Source organism: Synchiropus splendidus, chromosome 3 (genome assembly GCF_027744825.2).
Source record: "Synchiropus splendidus isolate RoL2022-P1 chromosome 3, RoL_Sspl_1.0, whole genome shotgun sequence".
NCBI classification, from domain to species: Eukaryota; Metazoa; Chordata; class Actinopteri; order Syngnathiformes; family Callionymidae; genus Synchiropus; species Synchiropus splendidus.
Window position 1 is genome coordinate 19322544 of NC_071336.1, and position 26619 is coordinate 19349162.

The following is a 26619-nucleotide window of genomic DNA, read 5'->3' on the forward strand; positions in this document are numbered from 1 at the left end:
ACCCAGGACCCTCGCCTATCCATTGTGTGGTAGATCCCTTTGACCACAGAGAATCAGTAATGTGGGTGCCCAAGTGTTGCAGTTATATTTAATGCCTTCAAAATTCAAAGACTGTTTTGTTTAAAAAAAAAAAAAAAAAAAAAAAAAAAAGTCGTTAACTGTAGAATGATGAAATGAACAGCATTATTTGGTAATATATATATATAATATATATAGTCTTTGAATGATGATGTACAACAACTATTTCTAATTAAATCTGAATTACATTTAAATCTTTTATTTTATTGCAAAATCAGACTCAAAGCAAATTTCAACCATTAAGTAAATAACAATTTAAAGTATAGTGTGTTTTTGTGGATCTTCTGTATGATGCTCATGTGTTTTAACTCAAATTATCATTTAATAACTTTTCATGTTTAAAATGACATAAAGTGTGTATACCCCAGCATTTTAAAATGTTTGCGTACATAATTTGGTAAATGCTATTTTTGTGTAATTACACAAGGAGAATGTGGCATGGTTGTCCGGTGTTGACCCGTCCAGGGCGACCCACGGTTTTCACTCCAAGTACGTGGGTGAGACTCCATTAAGGGATTAGTCAAGGGAAAAAAATAAATGAATGACTTTTCAAGTATTCTAACACAAAGCAGGTGATAACATTCTAAATGTGTCATAGCTTCTTATTGTCATCGTCACTGAGGCAGTTAGCACTTCATCGTGTAATAAAATGTTCACAAATAATCTTATTGTATAATTCCAATAACCAAAACTAGTGATGATTCTTTGGAAGAACTGTTTCCACCAGGGGATATTTTTAAACTGCTGAATGCCGTGAGAAGACTTTAAAAACCCTTCTTCAATAGAAGTCAAGTGTATGACGGCAAAATCAGTTCAAGAAAAAAGTCAGACAGTCAAGTCAACTGTGAACTTTACTCGATGCAACATCCCAGGTCAAGTGTTCTTTTCTTTTCTTCGATAAGAGCAAGCAATTGTAAACATTTGAAATGGTTGAACAGAGAGTGAACACCAAAACCGGACTCCCAGCAGCCTACAGTGCATGATATGCTTCGTCGTTCCAGGATTTCATGGCAACAATTCACAATAGCAGTCTGGCTATTCTGATGCGGCCTACACATCACTACCTATGGCACATCAACGAACCGATTCATTGATTGTCACTGACCTTAAACCAGATCATACAAATAAACAATGAGTTTCGTGTTGATTTCTCGTCTGTTTTTCATTCCTCTGTCTCGGCTACATTCACATTACAAGTCATTTCTGATTTACTTGTTGCATAGTCCCCTTTGCTGCTCATTTCTGTCACAGTATTGTGAATGTTTCCATCCCTGTTTCATGAACTTATAGCCAGAGCTAACCACACAACAACTGATCCAGTGTCACCTGATGTGAGCAAAAATAGGCCTGATCATACCGTACTGCTTCAGTCACTGGTTTTCAAAGCTTAGATCTGACAATGGTGTCTCCAGAACAACTCTGTAATAACAACACAACAATAGTTACTATCTGTCTCCTAAAGTTCTTTTTCTAAGTTCGAAAATTAAACTAAGAGAATTTGTTTATTATTTTTAAATGTAGTGTTTTTATTTTATTGAAATCACAAGCAGGCGGCATTGTTCAGGGGCCGTATATTTGTTTACTGTTTATTATTTATATATTAGGTACCTTGTAACTGGAAACCAGGCTTGGTGCTGATGTAAACATGCTTGATGTTCAAAGTTGAACCTTTGAGTGACAATCATGAGATACTTCAGTTTTGTTTCTTTAAAGAATAAATTGCTTAAAGCTTCCACTATTACTGTGCTATTTTTTCATCATGTTTAACAATATGAGCATCTATGCATACAGGCAAATCAAAATGTTGTCTCTTTACCATGGTAATGCGAATGTAGGCCACGAGTCACTTTTACAGACAATATGGAGACTGGCAAAACATAATTCCTAATATAAGAATTTTGAACATTCAAAAGTAACATCCACTTTGAAATGCTGTGATCATAACAAGATACGGGAATTGGTTTGTTTTGTATGAGATGCAGCTCACGGTTCCAGTCGTACATCCAGTGTTCCGATACAAAAGTGGTCCTCTGCGAATGAACAGGATACATTCCAAACATGGCCTATGAAGCTCCTCAAACAACGAAATAAAGCTTAGAATCCCCGACCGCAGGAAAACATCACAGGATGCAAAAGGAAGTTTAAATTAAACCAAGTCTTTGGTGATGACGACGACGACGTGTTCACAGTTTGGAGTGTGTCAGCAGTGATTTGCTCAAGTCTTTGGCCTCCCCGGCTGTTCTGACCCGCTCATAGCCGAGCACGGACATGGAATGGTGGCAGTAGTCCTCCACTTGTTTGATCTGCTGGATGCTGAGCACTGTCCTCCAGGCGCTGGCCGCCTGTGTGGCATTCCTGGACGACACGATGAACGGCTTAGAGGAGGAGCTGGAGCCGCTGGTCATGTTCAAAGCGAACGACTCTATCTCGTGGTTGGTGGTCAGGTTGGCAAAGTGGTAGATGTTCCGTAACGTCTTCACAGGGTTCTCCACCAGGTCCTCGTAGCGAACAGCCATGTACTTCCCCTTTAGCCACCTGGGTGGGTTTAAGGCAGTCCTCAACGTCCTGGAGGTACGGTCGCAAATCACCTCCATCGCCCCGATGGAGTGGTAGTCTGAGCCGTCCTTTTTGTTGGCCTTGTGACCTGGATCCACGAAAGGTATCCGCCGCAGTTTAGGGTCTCTGCTGCGGACGACCTGCAGGTTTTCCCGAATCAACCCGTGCCTGGACTTTATCCTGGAGTTGGCCACTGCTCTCGGGTCTCTCACCAGGTGGATCACCTTTAAATCCAAGGAGGGATCCTCCATGAGCGGCGCCAGGACATTTACGTCCAAAATGCGCACCCCTTTGATAACTATGGTGTTGTACTTGAGGCACTCCTCCTCCAAGAGTCTAAGGCTTTGAGGGGGGCACTTTTTACACACCTTGTCATCCACCATCCCCACCACTTCTTTCCTGTAGGCAGAACAGAGGGGGTAGGAGCACACCACTTTATTGAGGGTGGCTCCAAACAACCCCAGTGATGTGAAGTTCTTGCCCCCAGGGCTGTTGTAAAGTTGAAAAACAGACAAATCACAGCGGTACAAGGAGCTCAGCATGTCCCTGGCTGCTCCCTGTAAAGAGACGGCATCGCCGGGGTACAGTTTCTGCCAGATGTGCCACATGGGCTCGTATAAGAAGAACACTTCTGGATTTTGGTTGAAAAGCTCCCCGAAAAAGGAGGAGCCTGACCTCCAGGTGGTCAGAACGTAGATGAGCTGCCTCTTTTTGGCGAGAGAGGGCCTGTACAGGAAGCGGATGTCGGACCTGCCCTGGTAAGTGGTGCTCCTCATCTGGTGGTTGCACTGCTGTGGCTCTTTGGTCCACTTATAATTGGCCAAGTTCAGCATGGTGAGCACCAGCAGCAAGAAGTAGGCCATAAATAACACAATCCTCTTCCTGCGCAGGACTTTCATGACGATTCCAGGCTGTGCTATTATCTTGGTATGATTCCTGTAGGTTTTGAGCTTCCTCCCAAAGCCGGCATCCTTCTCCCAGGGTGCTGTCAACTTCAGCGGCTGATGATACTGCTTGCCTCTCATCTGTGCCCCTGGAGAGTGGCTCCCACGGCTGGAGGAGAGGACTCTTACATTGACAGTGATCTGTTGGGCTGTGTACACCCGACAGTGTGGGGGAGAGACACCAGCTAGCCAGCTTCCGAATCCCTCTTCACTGCACTGCGCAATGTTGTTTCAGGGAGCGAGCAGAGATGGAGGGGTCCATACCGAATATGCCGTCGATCCGTGGGTGGTCTTCACGGCAAGCAGGAGGAATCATTCATCTTCGTAACGGACGCCCTGTTTGTTCAGCGGAGGAACCCCTGCGCAGTTGTCCTCGGAAGCATCCTTGTGTGCGTCCAGGCGGCAGCCGCGAGCAAAGCCGCGTCTCGTGCGTGATCCCACTTACTAACCGCCGTGCAATGCAGTTCCGAAATGAGCAGGGTTTAAAGAAAAAAAAATAGCCCCGATCGCCCCTCTCTCCTCCTCCAGCCAACTAATACAAACTGACTGAGTCGGACGACGGAAGGCAAAGAGCCGCCTCTTCACGCGTGTAGTTGGTCGGTGCGGTATGCGCGCAGCGTCATAGAAGCATTTGATTGGATGAACTGGCTGCCGGTCTTCTTTGCAGCCTCCCACACACTGGAACGGGAGAGTGCAGGAAATGATGCTGTCGTGTTCTGGAGAGGTCAGTGTATGTGCATCCCTGCAGCCTGTTATCTCACTAACGCGGTTCCTCATCCTCAAATCATTCAGTCAAATTATCACCTGTTTTGCGTTGGCATTTGAATGATTTTACTTACATTATTATTATATACTACACGCATAATTTCTACATTTCAGTTTGAAAAGCAGCGGAGAAAAGTGTCTGATTTTACGAAACACGATTTTCACTCTTCAAAATTAAAAGATGCTCATAAACGTCACGCTGCAATGAATGTTTTTTTAATGGTTTCCAGATGTTTTTGATCCACGTATTACAAGACAATTACAAATCATGTCTTTCACGTGACCGCTTTGCTCTGTGAGTGATACAAATATGAACAAGTGACGAAAGCTGACGTTTGACATCTGTCGATGAAACGCAGTAAATCCGTGTGTTTGACCAAGTGGACCACATGGTCCGCGCATGGAAAAGCATTGTACCTAAGAGGCTTGGCAAGCTGGGATTAGAACTGTGTGCCACTGAAAAGCACAAAGACTGAGAAAAACAGGTTGGGCTCTTTGACCCCTGCTGCTAAAGCTCCGGTGGTCGAGGCAGTTATCTGACATGCTCGTTACTTATTTACTTATTGTCAGCAGAAAGTACAATTGTTGTCCCTGCAGTGACCATTACAATTGCACAAAGGAAATGCTTTCGACAAAAGGTCCCATGTGGTTGTACAAAACGTTGTACATGGCTACTCTCATTAAATGTATTTGCTTATTTAATAGCTTCTTACTGTGGCGTATAAGTCACATTTGTCAAGGCACTCGCCAAATGAACACGAAAAGCTATGTTTACACTGACCCCTGCTGGTCTGTTTCAAAGATGCTTCTGGCATGCTGCTTGTCCTTATTACAGTCATATATTTGAACTATTTGAACTTTGAATGTTTGTCCCGGGATATATTGTATGGTAGGTTATTAAAATTCAAAATACATTTAACATAATAAAAAAAACACACACAAGAGGGGCTCATTTTTTTATATTTTCTTTTATTTGTATAAATATTACTATTGAAACAAAGCCATTGTTTTGTTAATATCAGTTATGTGTCAATAAAAATATGTTTTGATATGAAGGGCAAAATTTTAAATGTAAACGATTTATTTAACTAAAGAGGCCCAAGTTTTTTTCAGTTTTGAAAAAAAAGGATAATTCTGTTCTCATGCAAATGGATGATGTTGTAACGGGAACAGCAGAATAACAGAATTCTGCAGCGTAACAAACTGTTACGTAATCCGTCACCAGCAGATGGGGGCGAGCATGCGCAGTCGTTGCCTCCTCAGCAGCATCAGCACCAAAATAAAAAATGGAATCCGCCGGAAGATGAAAACATCGCTTCTTTTTAGTCGGCGTTTGCCTATTTTAATCATTTCTGTTTTTTTAAAACAGTGTTCATGTTTAGATGATATCGCAGTAGGATTTAGTAGGATGCGTCCGTACTAAAGAGACCTTTATGGATTCGCGGGACGGCGTTTGGAACGCATCCGCGCTGAATTAGACGGATAAGAAGAGGATATTATTGACAAGCTCTCTCGTGTTACTTTCGCCGGTGTCTAGTGGGATGCACATCAGTGTTTGTCCGTATTCGCTCTCCGTCGTAATGGCCGCTCTCTACCAGGGCACCGACGCTTCCTCCCCGGATAAATTTCTGGCCTTGAAAGACGTGAGAGAGGTGAAGGAGGAAACGACTCTGGACGAAAAGCTCTTTCTGCTGGCCTGCGAGAAAGGTTGGTCTCCATTTCCACCCGCATGGAAGGTTCACTACAAGTCAGCTGCACATTCATTCCTTCCAAGTGTCGAGGGCTCTTCATTCGCAGCTGCTGTTGAAATGTATCCCCAGGCTTTATGTGTTTAATGATCCTTTTCTCATGGGTGCCTGTCATTTTCTACACTCTCTACATGGAAGGAATTCAACGTCAGTGCAGTACATCATTTTTAAAGGTTCATTGCAAGTGAATAATGTAGTTTAGGCACCAAGCACATCTGCTTTTAGTCACACCAACATGTGGGAATACAAGCTTTATTTTCATTTTTTGTGTAATAAAATGATTATTTGTAGTTGAACTCATTTATACCACTGGTACCATCATTCATACCACTGTGTTGATCCACTTAGGAGGAAATTCATTCGACAACAACAGTGCAACAGCCGAATAACCTCCTGTGATTCTGACACCTCGTCAATAGGGTTTTGCCTTCCTGCAACATGATTTATTTTTATAAAACTTTGACCCACTTTGACCCACTAGCTAGATCAATACTATTTTTGGTGAAAACAAGATGGCAGCCTCAGAGTTTTACTGCAGCAGCCAATAAATAAAAATCTTGAAACATTGTACTTGAATTCTAATGAAGAAATCATGTACAATCACGTCTCGTAACTGGTTAAAATTCATTTACTGTGAACATATTAATGAGCAAATTGCCATCAAAAGCTACTTTCTGAATCACCACAAAGTTTCATTATTCCAGCTCTTAGGTCCTTCTCATCTCAGATAAATAAAAACAAAACACAGGGTTGGGTCTGAAGAGATGAAGGAAAGTTCAGTTGCCTGTTGCGGTTATCCTTGTTTCTGAGTTTTGTCAGTGTTTGTCAGTTATGATTGACTAGAACTTAGAATTCAGCAACAATGCAGTGCATTATGGCTCTTTTATGAACAGAGCTTGATGTACTCAGTGATGATTAACAGTGTAGAAACTAGGTCACCATGCTCTCAATTGTGTCCCTGATGACATCCTCCTCACAGTCTTGTTTCCTTCCAACAACAGAGCCAGCATTTCTTAACCAGCTTCTTAAGCTCACTGCATAACATTCTCAAGGAGAGTGTGTTACGACCGGCGTAATGGATCATCATTATATTCTGTCGGTGGTCATGGCCATTATGTAATGTAAGCTGTGCAGAACGTCATATTCAGCTCAGCTCTTTTTGTTCTAAGGATACTCTTGTATCCCCATGTAACCCATGCAAGTGCATCCTGGATTTGCCCAGACCTGATGCTGGTGCATTAACTTTAAAGTGTCTACTATATGGCCAAATTTCTCACCCTGTCTCTAAGAAACTATGCAGGCTGTTTCTATGCCTAAACATATTACATCCACTTTGTTATTGTAGGTCCTTTTGCATTTTTGGATCGTGTTTTTGAAGGACATTACAAAAGTTAACCGTAATCCTCAGTGCTCCTTTTCATTCGGCAGAGATCCTTTAAAGGTCTACTTATTCTTCAATACTGAACTCCCTCTGCAGAGAACCATGTCCACTATTTACAGCCACGTCTTTTCCTTTTGGTCAGGTGACTACTACATGGTGAAGAAGCTGCTGGAGGAGAACAGACACGGTGAACTCAACATCAACTGTGTGGATGTTCTGGGTCGTGATGCAGTCACCATCGCGATTGAGAATGAGAACCTCGATATCCTGCAGCTCCTCCTTGAGCACGGCTGTCAGGTGGTGCAACAAGGTCTCTATTTTAAACATGTTTGGACTGCACTGACCTCCGGTGTTTTTAGGCTACGGATGCACTGCTGGTGGCCATTGACTCTGAAGTTGTTGGAGCTGTGGATATTCTGCTCAATCACAGGCCCATCCGATCCACCAAGCCATCTATTGCTGTGAGTCTCCTCCTCACTGAGCCTTATATTTTCAGTACAGTGTAATTTAAATGGGATTTTTGAGGTGAGAATAAATTATCGAAAGACTCACTTGAACCATTCGACCCTTCAGAAACTGATGCAGCGAATCCAGAACCCAGAGTACTCGACCACCATGGACGTGGCTCCGGTCATCCTGGCAGCACACAGGAACAACTACGAGATCCTGACCATGCTGCTGAAGCAGGACATCTCTCTGCCACGGCCTCACGCGGTCGGCTGCGAGTGCACGCTGTGCAATGCCAAAAACAAGAAGGACAGCTTGCGACACTCGAGGTTTGCCTGCTGGGGTGATGAGAGTGTGTTCAGTTGTTCCCTGTTATTAAAATGCTTGGGTAAAGCCCATGCAGAAGATGGGACAGGTTATGTTTTCAGCTCAAACTTGTTGGTGAATGATCAGAAACCTGCAGATTTTTTTGGACCAGAATGTTGATTGAAGAAATGAATATGACTTCCACTCGAACCTGTCTACAAATGCTGTTGTTGTTTCAGATTCCGCTTGGACATTTACCGCTGCCTGGCCAGTCCATCTCTGATCATGCTCACTGAGGAAGATCCCATCCTCCGAGCGTTCGAGCTGAGTGCAGACCTCAAGGAGCTGAGCCTTGTTGAAGTGGAGTTCAGGTGTGATCATTTTTAGCTCATTACATAGAAACCAGCTGCTGCCCTCCTTACAGTAAATCCATGTACACTTCCTTTTATGCTCTCCAACATATTTAATCTCCTCTACTGAATCTCATTTCTACACTTCAGAAACGACTATGACGAGCTGGCAAAGCAGTGTAAGATGTTTGCCAAGGACCTGCTGGCTCAGGCCCGAAACTCACGAGAGCTGGAAGTCATACTCAATCACACGTCCAGTGAGGATGTGGTGGACAAGAGGGGCTTACTGGAGGAGCGCATGAATCTCAGTCGCCTGAAGCTCGCCATCAAGTACAATCAGAAAGAGGTGAGGAACAAGTTATGCTGTGCAGTGTTTCAGTGCTCGAGGCTGGACGGCAGTGAGAAACACGGAGAGTTAAAAGTAGTTCCTCCAGGCTACAGCACTGAAAGAGTAGAGGCAAAAATAGACTGTAAATCACATCCTCACAGTCACTTGAATCTTTATTATGGCTCCAGCAACACTGCTGACCCATTTCAACAACCTGTCTCCCACTTTTTGTCGCAGCGTCCTCAAGTACATTTTTTAAACATAGAATTTCAGTGTAATTTGTAAGTTATATAAAAACAATATGATATTTCAGGCTGAAGAAGTATTTTTGACCAACTTAAACTTGAAATGAACATTGGAATTCCGACAGTCATAATCTGTTGCTTTACATTTTACATGAATAAAAAAAATGAATTTTAGCTTTAGTTGGATTCACTAGGGTATAAAGCTACAGAGAAGTTTAACCCTTCATTGATGGTCTTGTTGCTGTCGACAGGATTTGAAATGTTACTTTCAAATGTTTAGTAAATTCACCACCAGAAAGCAGTGAGTTGGAGCTTATGTAACTGTTAGTGTGGCAGCCCACAACCCTGATGCATGAACACTACAAATTTCAGTGGCCTTACAGTGCAATCACTCCTTAAATTGTAATAAAAGTGTTAATGGATTAAACCTTATAATGCTATTATTGTCTGTTTCACATGATTGATCTCCTAATCTCTCTGTGTAGTTCGTGGCTCAGTCCAACTGCCAGCAGTTCCTCAACACTGTCTGGTTCGGGGAGACGGCCAGCTATCGGCGCAAGCACACTTGTCTGAAGATGGCGACGGTCCTGAGTATAGCCATGCTCTGGCCGCTGCTCTCTGTCTGCTACCTGCTGGTGCCACGCTCTCGTGTGGGCCAGATCATCCACACCCCCTTTGTCAAGTTCATCATCCACAGTGCCTCCTACTTCACCTTCCTGCTACTCCTCAATCTCTACTCGCTCGTCTACAACGAAGACATCAAGAACACCATGGGCCCGGAGCTGGAGATGATCGATTACCTGCTCATCCTCTGGATCATAGGTCAGCCTGCATGCGGTGGATATCTCAGATGTGTGGGCAGCAAAGGTTCATTACTTTAAGTGCACGTTTATTGATCTGCCGCTTCGCTGAAAATAGCATGGGAGAAGTGACTGTGAGGCATAACGTAATAGAAGAATGTAGCCTGAGGGAGTGGGAATGAGACATGACGTGATGGCCTGGTGAGGGTCAAGGGTCACTGATCAAATCAGAAGGAACAAGATGAAGCACTGTCATGAACGACCGACTGCGTTAAAACTATCATTTGACTCAATTGACTTTTATAGAATGAATCTCCCGTCTGTCAAACACAACAGCATGTTTCATTCCCAAACCTGGGAGCTCGGTCTGAAGAGCACTCTGTCTGTGTACCGCTGGCTCTCCGCTTTCCTCTCCTGCCAAGAAACCATTAGCATGTTCATAATGGCCCGGTCCGCTCAGCAGACAATGAGATAGTGGTTTCACATTTGCCTCCTGAAACAGACACAAAGCAACAACACAGCTCATTGGTCAAGCTTATCTTGCTTTTGTCAGCACATTGATCAGTGATGGCCAAGACTGCACTTGAATTCCCCTGAAAGGAAATGGAATCAAATGTGTTTTTTGTGTTGAGTTGGTGGACATTTTAACGCGACATGCATCACTGGAGTAATAACAAAGCTTAATATCAGACAGAGAACTCTGGCAGGGGGGATCTTGCAAAAGAAAAGCGTTGGTCATCATTTTTTTATGACTACAGCATGTTTCCTGGCGATTCCTCGATAGGCTGCGGTGGAGGAAGCTGTGCAATAAAGATACAAACATAACATTAATAAGCGCCCTGCAGACAAACCAGGCGCTGTTAAAAGGAGCCGCATGTTCACGAAGCCATTTTCTTACCTTGGTCATTTCATACTGCTCCTTGCATTTCCCTCGAGCTACAATCTGAAACAAATGGGTGGGAAAGATGGTGATTATGTGCCTGTGTGCAGAAGTGTCACATAGTTTTGGCTGTTGTTTGTATTTTTGGGGCTCCACACACTCCATCAATACTAGCAACGTGACATACCGTGGAATGCATTTGTCTTTTCGCAAGTCAGAAACGGAATTGTACATTTCAGTGACAGGGGTGATGCACTTTACTGATGTTGTGGAGTTCTATCTAGATGTCCACTGATAGGTGATCCTGGGTAGCGCTCGACAACGTCACTAATGTACATGATACTGCCACCTGCTGTCGAAATAAGCTCACTACAATCGATTTGCTTAAAAAGCCATCAAATGATAGATAGATAGATAGATAGATAGATAGATAGATAGATAGATAGACAGACAGATAGATAGTCCTCGTTTTGCTCAAGGCCACGTTGTCTGAGATGATTTATAATGCAAAATGGAAATTGTATGAAACTGCCTGACAGTAAATTTCACCTGTCTCCCAGGAATGGTTTGGTCCGACGTGAAGCGACTCTGGTACGAGGGGCTGGAGGACTTCTTGGAAGAGTCGAGGAACCAGCTGAGTTTTGTGATGAATTCTCTTTACTTGGCCACCTTTGCTCTGAAGATAGTGGCTCACAGCAAGGTGCGGCGAAACAGAAAAACAGACGTGCACACTTTATCGACAAGGACTCAAAACGTGTTTTTGTTCTACTCCTTCGCAGTTCAAGAATGTGGGGGAGACTGAGAGGAAGAACTGGGATGCATTCCACCCCATCCTAGTGGCCGAAGGCTTGTTTGCCTTTGCCAACATTCTCAGTTATTTGCGACTCTTCTTCATGTACACCACGAGCTCCATACTGGGACCACTTCAGGTACTTCTACATGCTTAGATAGTGTAGCTGGTCTGATGAAAACACAGGTTGTGGAAAGATCAAATGCATATTTTTTCGTGGCTCATTTCTAACACCCACACACCGCCCACTGTCTTCCATCCTTCTCCAGAATGTGTGATCACACTTCAACAAAACATCACACCAGCTTTGGCAGGCAGCATGGCACCTATATAGTGAAAAAAAAACTTGGAATATCTTCAAGAATAAAACTCACTGTTTATTTCTACAGTACATACCTGAACAATTTTGTTGCAAAGCACATTTGTTTTCTCTAAATTGGAAGTTATTTTTTAAGATACTTAAAAATTGTTCATGGTTAAAAAGCAATGTTGGTTAGATACTTATATACTCATCGACACACACATGAGACAGCCAAAACAGGTCCATAACTCAGATTGGTGGTGTCAAACTGATGAGGAAGTTTAAGAATGATAGAAAATTAGGTGTTGTCTTATCGATTGCTGACGCTGGTGAAATTTTTTTTACAAAGGGATGATGATGTTTAACCTTTGACCTCTCCCCTGCATTCGAACGCTGCGGTGCTGAGAGAAAGAATTCCAACTACACTGTATTGACAGTACATTGAAACTGTAAAATACAGTCAATGTCTCATGCCAAACGTTTATAGATTGAATATATTAAAACTAAATTAAATTGTAATCTGGAATACAGATTCACTTTTCACTCCTCAACTCATTGATTGGCATGTGGCCCATAGACTTCCAGTTAGACATTCCAGCATTAATATATTATTTAATCCTAAATCTGCAGATTTTTTGATATTGAATGGTTTTATATATTTAAATGCTAATTGCACATTAATCACCTTTGACAGCGGAAAATGTTAACAATGTCTCTCCTTGGTTTAACCAAAAATCTGGTTTTCATATTTTCAACTTCTCAGCGCTCTCGTCTTTCATTTTATCAGTCTGCGTTTCACCCAGCCAGCTGGCAAAGAAAGATGAGTGAGCGAGCCAAAGTCTTGGTTTGTTCTGGCCGACACCTCACATCACTTTCCACAATGTGGGACCCTTCATACTATGCTTGGTATGCAGCACTCCATCTATTACTGGGGTGTCTCCTGCCATTAAGTCAGAAGCCGCTGAAGTGGTTAAACCTCTACCTTGTTAATTCCTGCTTTCAGATGTAATCTTTTTATAATCCCCTCCACACAATCTGTGACATCACTGTCTGCCAAAATCGAGTTGTTGGTCCACGGAAAACAGAACACACACTGACTCACCTGTTCACTGGAACCAGTCATGACGTTTTAATGGATTCTTCCTGAAAATGTCACCAAATTCTGCTCGGATGAGACTGGAAAGAGTGACTGGAAAGGTTTGGCCATATTACAGCCAACCCACATGAGCATGCTAGCTTTCCATGTGACCCAGACTTAACCTTATGGATGGTGTTAATGCAGTAAACTGGCATCAGTGTGTTTATGGAGGCTAAGAACAGCCCATCAATTTTACTGGGAATTGAGGTCTTACAGCCCTGTGGAGCTCTTTTACACAGTGGACTGCGTGACTTCATTAACAGGTTTACCACGCTGTAAAAAGAAATAGGACGGGCAGCTTCTTCGATTTTCAAGATGCACGATAAAAAGTTTGAGTGAAATCCCCCTCACTCTGATACAAGATTGGTTAAACTTTTGAACCAGGGCTAGATAGAATGTCTAGAAAAAAGCAGAATTTGAACAGAATCCACTATCAGTGCCCCTTTTCAATTATTTAAAACCAAGCTTGTTTGTGGTTATCTATAAAATATGTGACCATCCACCTATACCAGCGACTCATAACACATGCACTCAAGTATCCATCCACTTGCCATCTTTCATTGAATTCCTTGACACCTGCTTCAGCTCTTGTTGTTTTTATTCTGGTTTAATTATTGACAGCCTGCTGGAACTGGAGATAATGAGGTCACGGCAAATTATGTCTCTTAACCAGATTTAAAGAAAAACAAACTTGGATTTAAAAATGTTCATTTATTTATTTTGCGAGAATTTCTCATTTCTGGTGTTTTGCTTTTCACTAACATCTTAAATTAAGCATAACCTTGTCCTTTTTGTCTATAGTCGACCGGAATGAGGCAAATAACTGTTTCAAACAATGTTGTTTGATCTGTTTTGAATTGCTTAATTTAAGTGTTTATTGTTGCTCTTATTCCAAGCATGTTGACATCCAGCCAACTCACCAAACAGTAATTCACTTATTTTTGGAGCTGTCAAAAGTAACAATCTCAGCAAAAACATCTTCAACTAGATCTTTTCGAGATATTTTCTGCTTTTTTACTAGAGGTATGCCAGATTCAGAATCCATTTAAAATGTCCCAAAATAGATTTTAAAAAATTGTAACTACACGCAACATCCTAACGTCGCCGCACAGCCCTTTCTCGAACGCACGCATTCACATCGTACAAACTCATTCTTCACTGAAGGCTGTGTTTGCCGTCATTTCGGGTTTTACCAAATTCACGGAAACACAGAGCTAGACACCAGGACAACACAATGAAGGACTTGTATTATTTATTTTATCTGAGCTATTTTTTTCTAATCAAAGAGACATTTTTAGTTTTGTGACTTAAGCAGTTTGTGATATTGCTTTTATGTAGCAGTAACAATTTCATCAAATCAGAAATCATAATCGGTAAAGCTGTTTTGAATTGATTTGCGGATGTCAAAAGTTAAATTTTAGGTAATGTCAACTTAACCCTGCACCCCACATATTTACTCAGAATGAATGTTTTTATCTTGTATTTAGATTATTCTTTTATGGCGTGTAGGGGAGTTTTGAATTTCCTTACAACTATATGTTTTGCAGCACTTGTGGGCTGCATGATGCACCGGATTTGGTCTTGCATTTAACACAGACTGCCTCCTTGTGTGGTTCTGTTATATATATTATTAAAGGCAATATTTGGAATAAAATATAATAATAAACAATTGAGGACAAATGATTTGATTCAACCACTTTTCATATATCCCCGATATTATTACATTACACCCCAGATTATTTTAAAAATTGGTTGGCAGGCTGTGGATAGCTCTGTTGGCCCAAAAAATATTGACAGTGCAATATTTGCTTCCTCCGAAATCCTCCGCAGAAAGTGGTAAATTAAAAAAAAACACAGGGCCACACAGAGAATCTCAAGTCAAGGTCACATGCTGGTGACCTTCTGCATTCCTGCACTCGGTTGTACACAAACTGCATGTTGGACCTCACATCCTAAATCAGACAGTGGAGGGATCTGACAAGAGAGCGGATCACAGCATGAGACAAGTCTTGCTGTTCAAACATGCAGCCAGGGGTTCTGCACAAACACTCCAGTTAAAGTGAAACTTGTGCTCCAAGGTTTTTAGCCAGACAGTAAGTCTAATTAAATATTTTGGTGGGAAATATTGAGTCGCTTCTCTGTACTGACCTTTGAAGGGACCCTCTGTCTTTGTATGTTTATGAATTTCTTGGTAAACTGGGAAAAACTTTTTTGGCAGAATATAAATATTTGTCAACAAACGGTGATTATTTTGAGAGTTCTCTTCCAAAGTAGGATACTTGACTGTCCTGGTGAGCTGCAGCAAGGCCACAGTTTTAATCTTCCTGCTTCTAAACAGATGTTATTTTGGAAAATGACTCATTTCCACTGAAGTTGAGCAAGACTGAGTGAGAGTTGCTTCCCGTCCACAGATCTCCATGGGGCAAATGCTGCAAGAGTTTGGAAAGTTTCTGGGCCTCTTCCTGCTGGTGTTGTTCTCCTTCACCATCGGTCTGACGCAGCTCTACGGAAAAGGGCAGAAAGACCGCGAGAAGAACCAGACCAAGGACTGCGAGGGGATCTTCTGCCCACAGCAGAGCAATGATGCATTTCACACGTAACTATATTCTTCATTTCGACAGTCGTGATGACCGTCAGGATGATTCATCATCCCAGTGAAATGTGGGATGAATCTTCTAGAGAATGTTCAACAGATTTAATGGTAAAAAAAAGTGATTAGGTATCTTCAGCGAGAAGCTTTCTTCATTTATACGTCAATATTTTACCATTAGTATTTTTCAGACTATGACTTTGGAGACGTTAATGAGCACATTGTTTTCTCTGCTCACAGGTTTATGGGCACCTGCTACGCTTTGTTCTGGTACATCTTCTCACTAGCACACGTGGCTCTCTACGTCACTCACATCAGCTACTCGGACGAGCTGCGTTCGTCCGTGGGCGCCATGATCATAGGCACTTACAACATCGTGGTGGTCATCGTTCTGACCAAGCTGCTGGTGGCCATGCTGCACAAGAGCTTCAGACAGATCGCCGTAAGTAACAGGAGTTTTCCCAGGGAGCTGTGTTCAAACGTCACACATATTTCACATTCTGCTGGAGCCAAAACTGTGTGAAAGTTGATTCCTGCGTGTTCAATCCTGGGGCTGTGCAGAATCACGAAGACAAGGAGTGGAAGTTTGCACGGGCCAAGCTGTGGTTGAGCTATTTTGACGATAAGTGCACGCTGCCGCCGCCCTTCAACATCCTCCCCTCTCCCAAGACAGTCTGCTATCTGGTGACCAGCATGAGCAAGTGGATCTGCTCACACACCTCCAAGGGCAGAGTGAAGAGACAGAACAGTCTCAAGGTGAAAGACGCTGTGTTCAGTGGATGTGTTTAGACCTGGCTTCACATGTTTGTGGGGTGGCTTTGTTATGGAGCTGGGGTGGGCAATTCAATCTCAAAAAGAACCACATTACGTCCTGTGACTGTTGTGGAAGGCCTTCGAGCCAAAAGGACAGATGAAAACGTCCAAATTTTAATTCGAATTTTGTTTCTGTAACTTGATAAAACACAGAGAACATAGGAAAATGTGTTTTGCCATGATGCTATGTGCTTGAAATATGCTGTATTATCACATATATCGTTTCATTTTATGTTAACATTCTCAATATAAATCACAAATGGCTTCTTTTGTTTTTTTTATGGATAAGAAGTATTGTTAAGATTTAATATTTAATGTAACATTTCAGTATAACTACTTCTAGCTATGGGGAGGGAAAACAGACAGGTCAAGTGGAAACCTAAAAAATAACTGATGATTTATATTTGGAATTCAAATAGCAATGAATGATTTAGAAAATATATAATTTATTTAGTAATTTTGATAGGACCCCATCGAGGTCGCCTAATTACAGACAAGGGGCCGCATGTGGCCCCTGGGCCGCACTTTGCCCACATCTGTTCTAGAGGAAATAACTTAAATACATTAGAAAGCTGTGCATTTACCAGCTACTTGTACAGTTAATAATGAGACTGTAAATTAATATGGACTTTAAGCCACGCTTTGTGGACATCTGCATTTTTTAATGTTTCCACAAAAACACGTGTTCTTTTGTTGATGAAAACAATCGATGGATGGACGGATTCACTCTCATTCTTCTCTGTCCAGGAGTGGAAGAACCTCAAGCAAAAGCGTGATGAGAACTACCAGAAGATCATGTGTTGTCTGGTTCACCGCTATCTGACCTCCACCCGGCAGAAGATGCAGAGCACGGACCAGGCCACGGTGGAAAACCTGAACGACCTCCGCCAAGATCTCTCCAAGTTTCGCAACGAGATGAGAGACCTGCTGGGATTCCGAACCTCCAAGTATGCCATGTTCTACCCGAGAACCTAAGACAAAACTCGGCTCGCTTCTCTGTCTTTCTAAAAACGCTTCTTTATCTATGATGCGGCGCGACCCAAGCATGTGCAAAAAAGTAAAAGTTGTTGCAGAGGGCAACTTTTAACCTTCATATCAAAACTATATTATAATAGTATCCACAGTCCTCCTGCTCAGTGTTTTTATTGTAAATAAATAATAATAATTTCCGAAAACTTTTCATTGTGACTGGTCCTTCTCAGATTTGAACTTTGACCTCCAATGCTATGCTTGATCGGTTTTCACATCATGTGAGGGGTCACACCACACACACCTGATCCGCACCTTACCAGCAGGAACTTGAATAAAGTCAAAAATAAAGCCACCAAGACGCACACGGTACGTAGCAGTGTGTTTATTATTGACAGAAGAAAATAAATATTAATCACATATGAAAATAGTTCACTTTTTTGATCTGACAGCCACTTTTTGTGACATTCATGTAATAAATATTGCACTTTTATCCCCACATTTTAATTAAATTAAGAAAAAAATGTGGCTTTTGCAAAGTGCATTTTGTTTCATACTAAATTAATAATGATGAACATGTTTAGCATTTGGCTTGATTTAATTTGGAATAAATTTGAGCTACTTTTAGTCGCTCTTTTGTGTGTTTGAATTATTTTTTTTGTGGAAATGATTCATCTGAGTATTAGCTCTACATTAACTTGGATTTGAAGCGGCTAAACTTGGTAACTCTGCCAAGTGATCCGGCAAAGTAAATGACAGGAGACAAAGACAAAGCAGCCATTCACAAGAGTTTCCAATCAGAACAAATACACGAGTCAGGGGTGTTGACAGACACAAATGACACCAGCAGTGACCACCCATAAGCCCTCTATTTTAAATTCTGGAATGGTTAAACAGTAACAGGCTTGTGCTGAAGCTTCTTACTCAGGTCTTACTAAGGTGATCCATCCCACCAGCTGTGGGCTCTCAGCACCGCTTGTTCTTCAACACATTGAGTCCCTTCTGGTTCTTTGACTTGAAGGCCATGACAAAGTGATGCGGAGCAATCTTTCCTCTTCCCTCCTCATCCACTTGACCCATGAAGATGTAGTTCAAGCCTGGTGAGGTCACACAAAGAAGGCCTGAATGCAGCGGCGGATCGGCAGACACATTCAGGGGGGGCCGAATATGAGACACTCATGTGTGTAGACGCTCGTGTGTAGAATGTTTACATGAAACACATCATCTCATTGACTGTTTGGGCTTTGAGTTCTGCCCCTTACCGCACATGAATGACCTTCTCATCATCCATTTGAAGGTTGTGGAAGCAAACTCAGAGCCAGAAGCAATGGAAACAGTCAACCAGAATCACAAGCATTCACATTGTTTTGAGCTGCGAGCTTGCTGTGCACTCACCTCTTCGGACGAATGGGCACTTTTTGCAGAGGATGATGATTTTGGTGCTCATGGTTTTTCCCGCCTGCTGGATAGCCAGGGTGCCCTCTTTGTACACGTTGATGATGGAGACGGTGGCGTGCATGCTTCCTCCTCGCATCACGGCTGTGATCACCGTCCCCGTTATTGCTGTTGAACGAAACTTTGTAGTAAATATACTGCTGACAAAAGACAAAACATGATGAGAGTGACACCATCCACGCTCTCCAAAATCACTAAACACGCTGAAATATTTCGCGAGAAAAGAGTACAACCTAGAGTGCTTTTACAACCAGAACAGAACCAAACATCTGACCCTCTTGAAACAGATTAATCTCCAGCCCAGACTGCTGCTACCGAGTCAAGTCAGCGTTTACAGCAAGCAAGTTATTAAGTTCTGACGTCTCATTGTAGAGACAATGCATCATCTTTTCCAGCACTGGTGTCTACAATACAAGGTGATGCATCCAAGCACATGCAGACGCTCTCACCACATCATTCAGCCTCCTTTTTTCCACAAGCTCCATCACGTTGCTCGACCACACATGCAAATGAAGCCCAGCTCTTTGAAACGCCACATACGGTAAACATCTCAGAGTAGAAAATATCAGCAGGCCCGAATCAAAAACTTCATTTATTAGCAGTCTGAGGCGGAGTGTATTTACATTCGGAGTAACTGCGTCCCACTGTACACACTCCTTCCCGTCCAAACACGCCATCAAGGACGTCTTTTAGATACCAAATTGTAGAGCTAAGACAGCGACACCACCAGGACTATAAAGCACTCGCTGATGCTAATGTGGCCTGAATGACGTGAGACGTGCGCTGAGTGGATTTCATGTAAGAGACGCTGGATCACATCAGCCACAGTCGCTTATGTGGCAAAGAGTCTTTTTCTTACCAAAATTGCTGGAGCAGTAATTGCTCTCAAGAGTTCCACGTCTTTTGCATTTCTGCTGGCACAGGGCGACCGAGTACTTCAGGGCTGTAAGGAGACAGAAGCGGCCTGTAATTATCCAAGTCTGTGAAGTACGTTGTCTTTACATCATTTACCATGTTTGTACTGAGGAAGCTACCATGCAGCGAACATGTGTCTTTTACCACATGATGCAAAAATAGCTACAAAGACTTGACCGGTCTTTGGAGGTAAAGGAAAGTGTGTGAAGACTGCAATGACATCACTGCGCGGAGGACAACATCAAAGATGAAACGATCACACGTGATGTGAACCACATTCATTTAGGGAGACAAACTCTAACGCCAAGGGGATACACAGAACTTTTGTCTAAATTTCTGGTTTACAGGGGATAGAAATATGGTTTGAACCACTGGCTTTTAAACTGTGAGAACTATGGGACTCAAGATATGGATCATTTAATAATAGGTAGCACAAAATAATAAAATTACATATTTGTGCTTGAAGTCTCAGCAAACAATTCCAGAAATAAAGTATATTCTGTGATAGTAGTTGGTTCCTCATTTACACAGTATCGTAATATCGTAATAATTTTCATCATAAATAATTCATAACACAAAACCTCGAGGTGGAGCGGTTGCTAGGCAAGGCTCTTTATCAACATTGTAGATGACTTTTTTTTTTAGATGACATTCAGTTAAAGGTAGCTTCGACTTTCTCATGAATCAATACATTTCAAAGAATGTACATGAAGAATGTACATAGGTTGTGTGTTTCGAGGAAGCATTTTTTTAACTAAGGAAAAAAGTAATGAAAAAAACAATGTGCATAGATCATTTAATAATAATTGACAATTGTCACACTTGGATCAAATATATTTAATCCAATGTTTTCTTTATCTTTTGTTGGATACAGTTAAGTCTTTAAGATCACATCCCTTTGGATAATGTCATGTTTACCTTATAGTCATGAGGGACCTGACATTGTTTTCATCATTCAAAACACACCAAAACATGATGCCATTTTCTCCACTGAATTTTGTGTATTTCATGTGATCTTCAGCCACAAATGAAACATCTGAGGGCAGAGTCTAAGATCCTCATGGAATGTGATGAAGGGCCACCAATGTTGTTAACCCTTTAAACTGGAGAAATGAAAATGAGAATCACACTTTTTCAAATTCACAAAAATGTTGCGTGAACAGTTTCTAATATACAATTAAAAAAAAAAGTAGATATTTCCAAATATAGCGCAAATTAAAATTTAGAGCACCCTGTTTTAAGCACAAGCGGATGGTGACATATCGGCCATGACATTCACGACTCATTTCAATGGGAAACCTTTGTTTACAGCAGCGTGCTGAGGTTCCAGCGTCACCGACGGGACAGCAGTAAAATAGGTTTTACAGCTGTCACACATACCGGAGTGTGGAGGTGAGTGTGATTTGTTAGTTATCAGCTGGAGAGAGAGCGGCATCAGGTAAGAGATCAGCTTACATCGACCGACTGCAAGAGAGCCAGAGGGGAGAGGAAGAACCTGAAAAGCTGAGAGGTCTGGACACGAGACATTGAAAATGAGGTTCATAAAAAATAAATAATTGGATCAGAGCGAAGTCAGAGGGAAGAGTGTCGAGTCTCTGGGAAATGTTTGATGTATTAGGGAAGAGATTGCTGCTGAAGATCGCTGAATGCTGCTGCTTGTTTTCAAGTTTGATTTAAGACTTGAATTTTGCTCAGCTATTTTTTTTGACAGGGATTAAGTATGCTACCTACGTATGGGCCTGGTGGTGACGGCCTGTGTGGTAGTGGTGGGTGGCCTCGTGGTGGTCAGGAATTTCTTGGGTCTGAACCTGTAATGCCCAATGAAACCGTCAGCAGTGAGACTCAGGTCGGAGAGAAACTGGATCAGGAGCTGGTTTCCCTCAGAGAGCACGGGGCTGCAAGAGAGTGGAGGGAAGGCTGAAGGTAAACCGCAGTTGTGAGTTGGAAGTGCTGCTGAAAACAAAACTCCCTACATGACAGAATCACCTACGCTGGCGGGCTGTCTCCGCAGTACTTCCCGATCCTCTTGGCGTCATTGATTTCAGGCCCGTTGAAAATGGAGACGTGATCGTAGCGGCAGTAGTTGTCCCGTTCAACGTCAAACTTCTCAAATCTGACTTCAATGATCTGGTGCAGATCAGAGTACACATTTAACCTTAAAAATGCATACTGTATATCGTAATACGACTTAAAGTAGAGGAAATTAAGAACAATATGTATTTGTATATTTGGATTTCTTTTTTTAAACCGTCCTTGAGTGGCAAGGCTGTACCTGGTTCTTGGGTGCCACGATGTGCCAGGCGCAGGTGACGCCGGCTGGATAGTCCCTGTCAGGCCAGTTGGGGGTTTTAAAAGTCCCAGATGGTTTGTCAAGCTTGCCTCCACAGTACTGGTCTCCTGTTGAGCGGTATCACACAGAGAATTATTCATTTGTTTTTGTGACTTTTTTTTTCAGGAATGTTTATGATGGGTGAAGGTGAGTTTCAGTGGAGTTTTGAAGCTGAATCTGTATTTAGGAAGGTTTTGCCAGAATCCTCTTCACTTCTGTGGCTTCTATCTGGAGCAACAGATGTGCCCTTCTACGTCCGAAACAAAAAAAAAATGAACAAAACACAAACCGCTTGACTTAATAAAACAGCACACTGTGGGCCTGTGACATTATGAACTTGAGGTCACTGAAATTGGGCAGCGTTGTCAGTATCACAATAGTGATACAAGAAACAATGTCAGGAACGCAGAAGAAAAGAAGGAAGGTTACAGGTACACTCTTTCTTGGGCTTCTTCCTCACATGTGAGGAGACAAACAGACATGAGTGTCATGAGTGTGGTCTCAGCATTCAAGCCTCACTGTTATATTCCCAAATATATTCCCCTCTGAGAGCGGGTCAGGATGAAACAGAAGTTTATAAGCAGAGGATGTAGAAACATAATGAAGTGGGGAAGGTACGTTTTTTGGTTGTGTCTCAAGAATTGTGAATTTGGGGGCACTGGAATCACCCAAGGACACGCAGCCTGAATAAAAACGATCATGCGACATGAATTTGGCTACTTCACTAATTATTCTTTAAAAAAGGAAAAATGAGTTTCTCAAAAGTCACTGACTTTAGACTCAGTCACAGTGTTGCATAATGTTTCTCAAATGGGATTTGTCCTGTTCAGTGCCATTTCATGATCAGCCTCTCCACACAAGCGTCCAGAAATGGTAACAGGACCCATCGGCATGAAACAGTTCAGCTGGGTTTTGACATGAGGAATTCCTCATGAAGTGCCTTCCCTTCTAATCAAGCAATTTTCTGTCCACATTATGCAAGCACAGAGCCGAGCTGTTGTCTGAGGGGCAGGTCTGTTCACAGCTATTGTTTGTTCCAGTTTACAGCAGATAACCAGCCATTAAAATTCCTCAACAGCAGTAGATGAGACCCTCCAGGCCTCCCGACAGGAAATGTCTCATTGAACTCTGCATGGTTCTTCTAACCTGAGTCTTCCACTGGACTGCTCTTTATGAGGCCGCGAGAAATTCCACATTACACTGAGAGAAGTGTCGGGATGTCATCCAAGTCGTGCACCTTCAAACTCAGTCAGCTCCCCTGTAAAAATGACTTTTTTTTCCCTTTCACTTGTTACTAAAAGTAGCATGTTAATAACACCATTAGACAAACTTTCTATTTTTTACTTAAATCCACTTCACAATCTTAACACCACACTCCATCTTGACACTGCTTTCCAGCATTCATAAACAGGAACTTTTTGAAATTCTTTATGGGTGGACAAATACACAATACTCTGTGCTCTCACAGTTTTCCCCAAAATGAATAGTTTATACTGGATCTTCTCCAAAAAAAAAATGCGCTGGAACTTGTCTTACTGATGAAGATGTTTTTGGTTTTCTGCAGGCTTTTTGTATTCATCACACTTGGTTTCATAACAGTCACTCCAGTGATCTCAGTTAAAGAATCTCAAAGAATCTGTTATTCAAGTTTGTACGTAGGAGTCTTGTTCCCACAAATGTATGTGCATCTTTTACTAATGTAACCAATCATATTTATTATATTTCGCAGTAATTATATAACGTAGTAATCATGAGTATCTTCACAAATAAAAAAGACATTGTTAATCCACAAAATACCATTTACTTAGTTATTTGTTTGTGTGGTGCATCTAACAATAGCTAAGATGCTGATGAAAAAACATCACTCTCTTTTGTAATACTGCCATCCTGCCTTCAACAGTACATATGTCTGCCTCTTGAATCCTGGCCGTGACATCTTTGACTCTATCTCCAGCCTCAACTCCATCTGGATACATCTTGTTTTGATATCTATTCCAGAATTGTTGACCCTCTTGCTTGAGACAGGAAATCTCAAACTGTCTGACGTGTTGGGTTTAAGCTCTGTTCACCTTTTAGTCGTTCCATTATTGAACATAAAACGTCATAGCATGCTATCTCAATGATACTGGCTTAGAAGACAGATTGAAAACGCTCAGAAAAGGCACATGACATATGTACCTCTTTCGTGGGGGTGGGCAGCTGAGAAAACAGACAAGAAGCCGCTCCCGGCCGTGTTGGCATCCGACACCATCTGCAACAGCATCTTGTTTCCTGTTGAAACCAAGGCTCCAGGTTTAAAGGTGCCGCAAAAGCGTCCGAGTCTCTGTCCGTTGACATGCCCACTGTACACGTCCACGTAGTCATAGCGACACAGGTTGTCATTTTCCAAGTCAATAAAACGGAAGGATAGGACGACCACTTTTCCCTCAGGAACCTGGAAGTTGCACAGAAAGTCAAGATTCAATTAGATTATATCAGATCAGGCTGCCTTGCCACTTTTATAATTATAAACAGTAAACAAGTATTAAAGATCAACTACTCTCTGGGCCGAACATTTAACTTGTAACATTTGTGTTACTTCACTATCCCATGTTTTTTGGATGTGAACTAAATGTTTAGTTTCCAGTCATTGGAAGCTTTATAGAAATGTAATTACTCATTTACTTGTAACACTTTCATCCTGCAGAAGTCATAGAAGTTGATATATTTCAGTGAAATTTTATCCATAACTGCTAAACGAAACACAAAATCTCTCTGGTAATCCAAGAAGTTGTAAAGATAATTGTTTAATAGCAATACTCTGTTAACAACAACCATAATAATCCCTGCCTCTTAGATGTTTGTTTTTATTGTAGAAGTTTACACTTACCGTGATTCTCCACACACATTTTGTGTTTGGAGGGTACACGCCTGGGTAGCCCTGACTCCCAATCACGCCAGATTCACCGGTAATGTTCCCACCACATGTGAATGTTGGTCTAGACAAAGTGCAAATAAGGTCACTTTGGGTGATGGAAAAAGTAGAGTTGCACTTTTTAAATAACTAAATACACATGGATGGAAATGACCACAACTTCTTCATACAAAGATGAATGAATTTCATTGAATTCACGTCATATGGAAAGAAAAAAAAATCAAAACATGCTCAAGCTTTGAATCTCTTTTTTTCTCTTTTCACTAATTTCTTTTCTGCTCCAGAAATGGATCAGAATAGGTCGCTGCAGATGCTATTACAAAGCATGTTTGACATGCTAACATCATGAAATTTAATGAAATGATATCTAGTAGTAAAGACACTGGGTCACATTCACTTTTTGTGCTACATTCACAGCCATTTTAACGCAAATAACAGGAAGCACAGTGCGTCAATTACAGCTACAGTCCAATTCACTTGCCACAAAGACACGTAAAGGCTGTATTAAAATCTATTTAAAGGTGCCTGTAAATGTTTTACAGACGCAGTAAAGCCATTTAAAAGGGGACCCATCAAACAAATGAAACTCCCGATGTGTTGTGGGGATCAGATCAACATGGAAATTGAAATAAAATGGGTTAGAATTGGACTGTATATGCAGTTGAGACTCTGGAGGAAATGTTGTTCTGTGTATCTTTTTGTTAAAACAGTCAGAAATATGACTAAAACGGAAGCTGTACCTTCGCTGCGACTGCGCACAGACCTGAGCCAAGAAGAGTAAACTCCACGCGCTGAAAACTCCGCAGGTTCTCCACATGGTTGGACTGGCGCACCAGACTCTTCGCCTCCTCTCGCTCCGTGGCATGAAGGACCTTCAGCTGGGGAGGTGGAGAAACGTCTCCTGCAGGAAGCTTGAGCAACTGCGGGCTGGGGCACATGAATACGAGGTTTGTTCTGTGCGCTTGTGGTAGGTAGGAGGGTCTTTTTCAAAATGACAGGAAAACGATTTTTAAAAATCCGCCTAGAGGTTTCAATGAGATGAGTATCAACTTGACGACTCTAAAGTAGTGCATTCCCTTCCCTTGTATCAGTCCGTCTTGTAAAAGTAATCTGAAAAAATGTGAAAATTGTAATTTTCATAATTGGAAGGCAGAGGCCTACTGTAAAACCAGCGCCATCCAACGGAGAAACCCAGCCAAGGTAAAGCTTACAGGCACATTGTACTGAGATTTTCTTGCTTAATATTATAATTATTATTGTTGTTGCTGTTGTTGTTATTGTAAATAAATAATTTCGTTAATTCTCAGCTAAATCACACTGAAATCACATCAGGAATCATTATTGCAGAATAATCATACTTGAGGTACTATTTGCACTGAATAATAATGTAGAAACATATTTAAATCGGGACTATAACAACCACCAAATTATTATTAGATCTAAAAAATTTTTTTTATTAAAATCCAAAATTGTGATACCGTAACCCCGCACCTTGAAATAATATCTAGATATCAATATTTCAATTCCAACGGTTTAATATATAAAATTGACCATGCTTCGTCTAATGTCATGTGCGT

The 26619-nt window shown here is 41.8% G+C and overlaps 3 protein-coding genes across 3 annotated transcripts; 1 reads left to right on the forward strand and 2 right to left on the reverse strand.

Moving 5' to 3' along the window:
- Nucleotides 1–295: 295 nt before the first annotated feature.
- chst2b (carbohydrate (N-acetylglucosamine-6-O) sulfotransferase 2b) lies at nucleotides 296–4192 on the reverse strand. The gene has a single exon (XM_053859706.1). The coding sequence runs from the start codon at nucleotides 3657–3659 to the stop codon at nucleotides 2262–2264; it is 1398 nt and encodes a 465-aa protein (XP_053715681.1). The 5' UTR covers nucleotides 3660–4192; the 3' UTR covers nucleotides 296–2261.
- Nucleotides 4193–5607: 1415 nt separating this feature from the next.
- On the forward strand, nucleotides 5608–17985 carry trpc1 (transient receptor potential cation channel, subfamily C, member 1). Its single transcript, XM_053860387.1, has 13 exons — nucleotides 5608–6050; nucleotides 7615–7769; nucleotides 7832–7933; nucleotides 8046–8248; nucleotides 8465–8596; nucleotides 8726–8921; nucleotides 9634–9970; nucleotides 11389–11528; nucleotides 11608–11757; nucleotides 15469–15653; nucleotides 15888–16089; nucleotides 16209–16403; nucleotides 17208–17985. Exons 1-13 carry the CDS (start codon nucleotides 5885–5887, stop codon nucleotides 17433–17435), a joined length of 2391 nt encoding a protein of 796 aa, XP_053716362.1. The 5' UTR covers nucleotides 5608–5884; the 3' UTR covers nucleotides 17436–17985.
- On the reverse strand, nucleotides 17799–25958 carry pcolce2b (procollagen C-endopeptidase enhancer 2b). Its single transcript, XM_053860388.1, has 9 exons — nucleotides 25783–25958; nucleotides 24998–25106; nucleotides 24307–24562; nucleotides 22072–22196; nucleotides 21790–21926; nucleotides 21531–21694; nucleotides 19744–19827; nucleotides 18825–18992; nucleotides 17799–18526 (listed from the first exon to the last, which is right to left on the reverse strand). The coding sequence occupies exons 1-9, from the start codon at nucleotides 25905–25907 to the stop codon at nucleotides 18396–18398; spliced, it is 1299 nt and encodes a 432-aa protein (XP_053716363.1). The 5' UTR covers nucleotides 25908–25958; the 3' UTR covers nucleotides 17799–18395.
- Nucleotides 25959–26619: the final 661 nt, after the last annotated feature.